Source organism: Mirounga leonina, unplaced genomic scaffold, assembly GCF_011800145.1.
Source record: "Mirounga leonina isolate KUSES-001 unplaced genomic scaffold, KU_Mleo_1.0 Mir_91, whole genome shotgun sequence".
In the NCBI taxonomy this organism is placed as follows: Eukaryota; Metazoa; Chordata; class Mammalia; order Carnivora; family Phocidae; genus Mirounga; species Mirounga leonina.
In genome coordinates this window covers 45,899,645-45,908,922 of record NW_023270839.1, presented here as the reverse complement: position 1 = coordinate 45,908,922, position 9,278 = coordinate 45,899,645, and the positions used below count along the sequence as shown (strand labels likewise).

At 50.5% G+C, this 9,278-nt stretch overlaps 1 protein-coding gene across 5 annotated transcripts in view; it reads left to right on the top strand.

Moving 5' to 3' along the window:
- CELF6 (CUGBP Elav-like family member 6) overlaps positions 1 to 8,691 on the top strand; it is a 26,201-nt gene extending 17,510 nt beyond the window's left edge. The window contains exons 4-12 of one of the 5 annotated variants that reach the window (XM_034993893.1): positions 6,044 to 6,172; positions 6,272 to 6,351; positions 6,520 to 6,663; positions 6,769 to 6,901; positions 6,985 to 7,134; positions 7,315 to 7,377; positions 7,643 to 7,723; positions 7,810 to 7,953; positions 8,564 to 8,691. In XM_034993893.1, the coding sequence (XP_034849784.1) occupies positions 6,044 to 6,172; positions 6,272 to 6,351; positions 6,520 to 6,663; positions 6,769 to 6,901; positions 6,985 to 7,134; positions 7,315 to 7,377; positions 7,643 to 7,723; positions 7,810 to 7,953; positions 8,564 to 8,691 (1,052 nt within the window). Of the gene's footprint in view, positions 1 to 6,043; positions 6,173 to 6,271; positions 6,352 to 6,519; positions 6,664 to 6,768; positions 6,909 to 6,984; positions 7,135 to 7,314; positions 7,378 to 7,642; positions 7,724 to 7,809; positions 7,954 to 8,563 lie in introns of all 5 variants that reach the window. The other 4 variants (XM_034993896.1, XM_034993895.1, XM_034993894.1 and 1 more) reach the window with 4 other exon arrangements.
- Positions 8,692 to 9,278: the final 587 nt, after the last annotated feature.

Below are 9,278 nucleotides of genomic sequence, written 5' to 3'. Positions count from 1 at the left end.
TTTATTTATTTATTTATTTATTTATTTATTTATTTATTTATTTATTTTAAAGATTTTATTTATTTATTTGCCAGAGAGAGACACAGTGAGAGAGGGAACACAAGCGGAGGGAAGTGGGAGAGGGAGAAGCAGGCTTCCCGCGGAGCAGGGAGCCCGATGCGGGGCTCGATCCCAGGACCCAGGGATCATGACCTGAGCTGAAGGCAGACACTTAACGACTGAGCCACCCAGGTGCCCCTAAGATTTTATTTATTTATTTGACAGAGAGAGACACAGCGAGAGAAGGAACACAAGCAGGGGGAGTGAGAGACGTAGAAGCAGGCTTCCCACAGAGCAGGGAGCCCGATGCGGGGCTCGATCCCAGGACCCTGGGACCCCAGACGCTTAACGACTGAGCCACCCAGGCGCCCTGGTTTCCAAATTTTATCCAGGATTCTACTTCATTCAGTGTTTAACAACTAAACTTTGAGTTAAAGTTAAATTATGAGCTAGAATTTTCAGAATTTCATAATCCTGGGGCATATTCTCTGACCTAAATCAGATATGGATCTTAGCTACAACTGTTCTGCTGGTGCGTCAACACTCATTTCTGTCTTTGATTCTTATACTTACTTAATTCTAAAAAGTATTCTTCCAGTGAAGACCTGACTGGATAAGTTTCACAGTACTGCTTAAAGACTACTCAAGTTAAGGTTTCACTTCCTGAAATTAATTCTGCCTCCGAAGGTAAAGGGAGGTGCTTTCCTTCAGCCTGACTCAGAGCAGATCACCCAAAGCTGATTGTTAACACTTTTAGGTGACAGCATCGGCTAATCCTCTGACAAGCCCTTCCGGTACAGGTATGCAGCCTGCAAAGGGAAAATGAAATCTGGAGGCTGAGATTCTTTTCTCTCGGGGGGACATGGAATCTCAGGTGTGGTCTACCATTCTTCCTTACTTCCTGGTTCTCCTGGATCAGGATGAAGGGAAAAGAAAGCCTCTGTTCTTCCTTGGTCTATGTACCTATTTTTCAGCCCTCCTTAAAGTCATTCTTCATTTTTAAAAATTATGTAAGATAGGAATAACATAAATTTTATCACCTTTACCATTTTTAAGTGTACAGTTCAGTAGCATTAAGTATATTTACATTGTTGAGCAACCTATCTCCAGAATTTCTTCCTCTTACAAAACTCAAAATCTGTACCCATTAAATAATTCCCTTCCCCCCCGCCCCCAGCCCCGGTAACCATCATTCTGCTCTGTTTTTATGAATTTGACTTTGCTAAATACCTCATATAAGTGAAATCATACAGTATTTGTCTCTGTCACTGGCTGATTTCACTTAGCATGATATCCTCAAGGTTCACCCATGTTGTAGCTTGTGTCAGATTTTCCTGCTTTTTAAAGGCTGAATAATATCCCATTGTATGTATGTACCACATTTTGTTTATCCATTCACTGGTTGAAAGACATTTGGGTTGCACCCACCTTTTAACTGTTGTGGATAATGCTACTGTGAACATGAGTGTACAAATACCTCTTTGAGACTCTGCTTTCAATTCTTTTGGTTATAATACCCAGAACTGGTATTGCTGGATCATATGATAATCCTATTTTTAATTTTGGAGGGAATTGCCATCCTGTTTTCCATAGTGGCTATACATTCCCACCAGCAGTGCACAAAGGTTTCAATTTCTCCATATTCTTTCCAACACTTGCTTTTTCTTCTCCTCCTTCAACTTCTCCTCCTCCTCCTTCTACTTCTTCTTCTCCTTCTTTTTCTTCCCCTCCTCTTCCATTTTCTCCTTCTCCTCCTCCTTCTTTTCCTCCTCCTTCTACTTTTTTTCTCCTTCTTCTTCTTCCCCTCCTGCTGCATCTCCTTTTCTCCATATTCTCCTCTTCTTCCTCCTTTTCCTTCCTCTCCTTCTCTTCCTTCTTTTTCTCCTTCTTCAACAGTCATCCTAATAGGTGTAAGGTGATATTACATTGTGGTTTTAATTTGTACTTCCTTAATGAATAGTAATGTTGAGCATCTTCGCATATGCTTACTGGCCATTTGTATATCTTCTTTGGATAAATGCTTATTTAAGCCCCTTGCTCACTTTTTAATAGGATTATTTGTGGGGGGGGGTTGTTTGTTTGTTTGTTTGAGTCATAGGAGCTCTTTATTCTGGATATTACCCCCTTATCAGATATATGATTTGCAAATATTTTCTCCCATTCTGTAGGTTGTCTTTTCACTCTGTGTCCTTTGATGCACAGAAGTTTTAAATTTTTATGTAGTTCAGTTTATCTATTTTTACACAACCGATTTTGTTTGTTGATTTTGTATTCTGCAACTTTGCTGGATTTGTTTATTAGTTCTCACAAGGTTGTTTTTGTTTGTTTGTTTGGTTGGTTGGTTGGTTGGTTGGGAGGTTTTTTGGAATTTAAGCTCTTCTTGATGCTTATCAGATCAGGCCAGAAGACTCTGTTTGCCCTCACTGAATTTCCCAGGCTTTCTTGGCTCCTTATGCTGGAGTCATTACTAAGAATATCAGGGGATCTCCTGGGTTGGTATTTGGACTGAAAGGTAGACGAGTATTTTTAGGATGTATTTGGTGGTAGGTACCCCAATGCTGAAACCTTGTTCCTACACAGTCCCTACAATAATGACATCCCACCTACAGGAAGGTGAATGAGTATGAGAGGCCTAGAAGCTAGAAACTTGGGGTCCTTAGGAATTCCTCTGAGCCAACTTGAGGCAGAGCCTCCTTTCTTGAACAGCATCTTGGTGCCTTTCCTGAGGAAGAGAGAATGGACTAACTCTGACTCCGGGCTCTCAATCCCATCATTTGCTGCATTAGAATCCCTGACCTATATGACCAGTTGCACAAGGCAGCTTTATGGAGCTGGGCCTCTGGGGCTCAAACAACTTGGTTTGGGTTCAAAAAAGCATTTGATAAAAGAGCAAGGAGTACACATTAGTTGACAACAGGAGAATGCAGTTATACCATTCAACTGTGTTTCTATCCAACTATGTCTCAACTCCATACTAATGCTATCTTCCAATTCCTTCCACTCCAGGAAGACTGAGCCTCCTTATTTGATATTTCCATCTTTCTGGGGACCCACCCACCACCCAGGGGATGATTTTATTCAGAAATTTCTGACCCACCTCTTACAGAATCCTCTCTTTACCAAACTGGTAGAGTTTGAACTAGAGGAAATTGAATTACCTAGGTTAAATCCCATCATCCTCTCTCTCTGGGGGCACTGATCAGCCCTCAGAACCTTCAGGGCTGTATATTTGGGAGCTACTCTTAGGAGGTCTAGTCTGTACTTCTCTTAGACATATCTCCTGAGAAACTTATCCCACCATTTCGGGATCATCTGAAACTCATGGTCATTGTGACCTTGATCATCCTGTTGTCAAACATCATCAAGCTCCCTTTAAAGTGGCAAAGAGAATACCAGCATTCAAAGTGATACCTGTGAAACAGGCAGTATAGAGCCCAGCCTCTAACCTAGCCTCATTTCAGTTTCAAATTCTGTATAGGCCAGTAGTCCAGGACCACAGGGTCAGTGACTTCTCATGGAGATTAAAATTCTTGACTTGGCACTGGAAAAAAAGGATCAGAGAATTTCATGGTCTGTGGCATGAGCTTGAACTAACGACCATCAACAGGAAAGACCAACAAGAGGAAGGGCAGATAAAGGATCAGACCACTGTCCACACAATCCTATTTCCTGTCTTGGGGTCTCCATCTCAGTCTTGATATTTCTCTTCCTACCTAGGGCTACCTGGATGCTGGTCCCTGTGGCATGGATATCTTACCTAGGTGCCATCACCATCTTGCAGACCCTATCCAATGACACAGCTGCACTATAAATTAGGGTATTATGAAGCCCTCTTTAAGCCTTGGGACTCTGGAGGCCACAGGATCTTCTCTAGCCCCTCCTGGGCCTCTGACAGACACATGGGCATGCTTTAGTGTCATAGCTCAGAACAATGACACAGTCTTCTGACGTTTGATTCCTTGACCAAATGGGGCCTGTCTTCCAATGTCAAGGCAAAGCCACTAGCAGACTGATCAAGCAATTTTTTCTTTATCTTCTTGGTTTCCTGAAGAGGGTGATCTAAGATCCCTCTTCCTATACCATGTGGAACTCTATTCACTATCTTTTAGGTCAGTGGTTTTTAAAGGACTTTCCTTGCAACCCCCTTTAGGGGGTACTAGGAGAAGATGGAGCAAAAGGAACTTCAGCCCCACCCCCACTCCCCACCTTCTGGTTTCAGTCAGAGCAGTTCTACTCATCTCTCATTTTTGAGCTTCATCCTAATAGTTTTGTTAGAACAGCAGATTCCACAGCTTTTTAAAACAGTTGGGAAACCAATGATCTGTTCCAAAAGCACTCTTCTGTGGCTAACGCTCCCAGAAGTGAAGCACACTCACCGATTATAATCTCCACATCAGGTTGGCACTTCCTCTAGGATTCCAGCCACAAGTACATTACACATCCCTTCCGCCTTGGGATCACTGGGCAGTAATCCTCTGGAGAGGGGGCAGGATTCTGCTGAAACATATTCTGCCTGTCCCATTTAACCACAGCCCCCATCCTCCACGCAGACACAGCATTGACAGACACTTTAGGGTCCCTGAGCAGCCTCAGCTGAACCCCACACCATCCAGGTAAAATATGGACATACACATAACCCTACCGGAAAGTCCCTCCACTGCTAACTCCAGGTGGTCTATTCTTTCTTCTCTTTGAGACCCAGGCTTCAGTCTATGACCCTCCCCAGCCTTGTCTCCCTTGCACTCAGGATCCAAGGATCCCCACTGGCCTAGCCAAGCTTGTCAAGGAGTAAAGGAGTTTGGGATGGGTTTTCTTGGGCTCCAGGATCTGAAGGTGAAACCTGAAACCAGATTCTCACCCGCTCCTTATCTCCCCACTTAATGTTGCCTGCGTGAAGCCACATCCTATTTCAGAGATTTATGTTGGTGCAGAAAGGAGGGGGGCTTTGACAGCAGGCCCTGTGACCTGGGCCCCTCTAACCTGGGTTCCTGGATGGTGCTCCTGAGGCCTGACTTGCTAGATGTGCAGCTAAGCCCTGGTTTACAGCCCCAGCTCTCTAGCTTTCTCCAAGGAACACATTCCCAGAGGAAGAGGGAACACAGGGAGGGATCAGACTTGTTCTCAGGTGGCCATCCAAGTCTACAGGCAGAACTTGTCCTTCTGTAGTGTGAACACCTGGGGAAGGATCAGGGCAGGAGCACAAGGGAAGGCAGAAAGGAGGCAGTAGGCCTGTGAGGGCCGTGGAAGCTCAGTGAGGAAATGAGGTGGTGGAAGTGGGAGTTAAGGAAAGGGGTCAAGGGCTTAGCAAATGTAGGGAGGAAAATGCTAATGTTGGAGGCTCAGGAATCCAAGCTTCCTGCCCTCTTTAGGCCTTTGGGAGGGGCACCCAAGTTGAGTTTGGTGCTAGGCTTAGAGATTCATCATTCCAGTGCTCAACATCTGGGAATGAGGCAGTACAATGAGACAACTGTTTTCTGTGCTGTTTTTTGGCCCAGAGCCCTCCTTGATTTGAGCAGGAAGGGGCATTGATGTCACTGCCATTAACCTGACTAGCAAGGGTGTGCTTCTTTTCTCCTAATCCAATCTGAATACAAAGGTCTTCTCTGAGGACCCCCTCCCTGAATAGGGCTAAAATGGTCCACAATTGCCTTTCCCAAACTTTCAGAACAGAAAGCTCAAACATATAAAAGATGCATATAGGACTGTACCCAACCAAAGGTATCACCCGAGTCACTTTCCACAAGAGCAGCAATCAGTCTTTCTTGTTTTTCCCCAGGACCCAGGTTTTCATGGTGTATCTGGGTTGAGTTCTTTTCCTCCAGATCTGTCTGTAGATCATCCTGCTCCTCAAAGAAACCCAACCTTGTAGTCCCAGGGCCTTCTCACTCCCTATACCTCTTCCCAGAGCTGGACTGGGGTGAGCTACCTTCTTAAGCTCCTCTGGCTACTCTGGGGAGTCCAAGAGGACTTAGGGTCTCCAGATCACTCCTGGATTTGTCCCCAGAGGACCGAAAGCTGTTTGTGGGGATGCTGGGGAAGCAGCAGGGTGAGGAGGACGTCAGGCGCCTGTTCCAGCCCTTTGGCCATATCGAGGAGTGCACCGTCCTGCGGAGCCCTGATGGCACCAGTAAAGGTGACTTGAGCTGACCCTGGGATTTCCTGCCTCATTCTGGGCCTCATGACCCTTTGGCCCCTGTGGCCTGAGCCACCCAATCCTTCTATTCTGCCCCAGGCTGTGCCTTTGTGAAGTTCGGGAGTCAGGGGGAAGCTCAGGCAGCTATCCAGAGTCTGCATGGCAGCCGGACCATGGCGGTGAGGGCGGGCACCTGGGGCCCAGGGTGAGGCCAGTGGGGTGGGGACGGGCTTCTCCTCCCCATGTGCGATCGGTGCCCCAGCAAAGGGCCTGATGGGCAAAGCGCTTGGCCTAGGGCCGGGGCTGGGGTCTGGACTGGTCACGGCGGCCTCCCCTGCCCTACTCAGGGCGCCTCATCCAGCCTCGTGGTCAAGCTGGCGGACACGGACCGGGAGCGCGCGCTGCGGCGGATGCAGCAGATGGCCGGCCAGCTGGGCGCCTTCCACCCGGCACCGCTGCCGCTGGGGGCGTGCGGAGCCTACACCACCGCGGTAGGTGCCCGGCCCCAGGGGACAGGGACGCGCGGCCCGAGGTCGGGAGCCGGGGCAGCTGCCCGCCTCTGGGTCCTACATACGCGCCCTTCTTCCCTCCCAAAGATCCTGCAGCACCAGGCGGCCCTGCTGGCCGCGGCACAGGGCCCGGGCCTAGGCCCGGTGGCCGCAGTGGCGGCCCAGATGCAGCACGTGGCGGCCTTCAGCCTGGTAGCCGCGCCGCTATTGCCCGCCGCAGGTACTGCGCTCTGGGGCGGGGCGGCGGCTGGGACCCCGCGGGGCAGGGCTGCGGCCTGACTCTCCGACCTCCTCGGCCTCCAGCAGCCAGCTCCCCGCCGGGCGGCGGCCCCGGCTCGCTTCCCGGTCTGCCAGCGCCCATCGGGGTCAATGGATTCGGCCCCCTGACGCCCCAGACCAACGGGCAACCGGGCTCTGACACTCTCTACAATAACGGGCTCTCCCCTTACCCAGGTGGGCCCTCCGCTCCGCCCAAATCTCCCCGAAATGGAGTGGGGAGCGGGGGGGGGGGGCGGGGAGGAGGCGGCCACGGCCTTGGGAAGGGACTCCTCTTTCCCTGCTGCCTCTCACAACATCGCTCCACCTCCCTGCCCGCCCGCCTTCACCGTGGGCCTCGCGCCCCTCTCTCCCCAGCCCAGAGCCCTGGCGTGGCTGACCCCCTGCAGCAGGCCTACGCTGGGATGCACCACTACGCAGGTTTCACTTGGCGCTACGCGGCCTGGGGGGTTTGAAGGGCCCCAGAAAGGAATAGGGAGATTTGCCCGGGGGGGTGGGGTGGTGGTTAGGCTCTCTTCTGAGGAGGCGACCCTCCTATCCCCCGACCCCTGGGCCCAGAACGACCTCTCTAAGGGGTGAGGGTTACTTGGACTGGGCCGAATTGGTCAAAGGTGGCCAGGCAGATGGGGCAATGCTTGGGGGATGGCTTCTGGGGGTCACTGCCCACTCCTACCTCTGTCTCCAGCAGCCTACCCGTCGGCCTATGCCCCAGTGAGCACAGCTTTTCCCCAGCAGTCTTCAGCTCTGCCCCAGCAGCAAAGAGAAGGTGAGGGACAGGGGGCTGGAGATCAGGGCCTGGTGGGGCTGGACTCAGGGTCCCTCCCCTGAGCCAGCCTGCTGCTGTTCCTGCAGGCCCCGAAGGCTGTAACCTCTTCATCTATCACCTGCCTCAGGAGTTTGGTGATGCAGAACTCATACAGACATTCCTGCCCTTTGGAGCTGTTGTCTCTGCCAAAGTCTTTGTGGACCGAGCCACCAACCAGAGCAAATGTTTCGGTGAGCTGAGCCCATCCATGGACCCCTCCCACTCCTAACTTTGAGATTCACTGCAGACCCTAAGCTTGTCTGTCCATAAGTCAATGGCTCCCAGAAACTGAGTGTATGGCACAAAGCAGGCGCACAGACCAGTGACTTGGCTAAGCCCAGCCCAGGAACAAGTCTATTTCAGGTTCACCTGGGAAAGGCAGGTGTCTGGAAGATGCTCAGCCAGGTCAGGCTTAAGAGTCTAGAAGGACAGGAAGATGGATCGGAGGCCAGAGATCCCCTCCAACCCCCAGCTGCAGTTTAGAGGACCAGAATGGGAGCTGTAGAGGGAGAGAATCAACCCCTGCCAGGGAAAAACAGGCAACCCCCCCAAGCAGCACACTCCCCACCCCCAACACACACTTTCAGAATTGCCTCCTGTCCTTCCAAGAAACTTAGGCCATCTGCCTACGTAAGTATGAGTGTGTGTTTGTGTGTGCGTGTGCACGTGCAAACAATGGAGGTTGGAGGGGCGTATGTTTGGCACTGGCCTGAGGGGACAGGGACAGAGGGGGCTGGTCAGAGAGAACGGAGGCCCTGCCAGGCAGAGTTCCCAGCGGATCTCTCTGTCTACACCCCCTAGGGTTTGTTAGCTTTGACAATCCAACCAGTGCCCAGACAGCTATTCAGGCCATGAATGGCTTTCAAATTGGCATGAAGAGGCTCAAGGTCCAGCTAAAGAGGCCCAAGGATGCCAATCGGCCTTACTGATCATCTCTCACTGACCAGCCACAGAAAGGTAAGTCCGTGGTGGATCCCAGGCAGATGGGGCCTGAGTGATGGAGGCCCTGTCAGCTTTGATGTCCCTTTTGAAATGTTAGGAGCACCCACCTCTGAAAAAGTCTGGGAGAGAAGAGCCAGAAGTTAAGGAGGAATCCCCAGTTGGAGACTTTGTGTTTCTCCTTCGGCCCTAGGATAGGGATAAATTTGACAACGTCCTGCCCCCACGGTCTGGGAGAGACAGTTACGGCAAGATCTAACCAGTTAGTTCTCCTTCCAAGATGGCCTCAGGGGACCGTGGGGGTAGAGAACCCACGTATGGGGCAGGGCAGGGGGGTGGAAAATGAGGCTAGAAAACTTGGGAAGGCTTGTAAGTTTGGACTTTATCCTGAAGATGGTAGGGAACCATTGGGGAGTTTAGGCAAAGAGGGGAGAAGACGCAGGGGCTGGGCCGATGGCAGAGAACCTGGAGATGAGGAGACAAGCAAATAAGCTAAAGAAGCAGGATCTGCAGGTTCCTGGTGGGTGATGAGGAGAGAGATGACAAGCTCCCTTAAGTTTCTGGCAGGGCCAGCTGC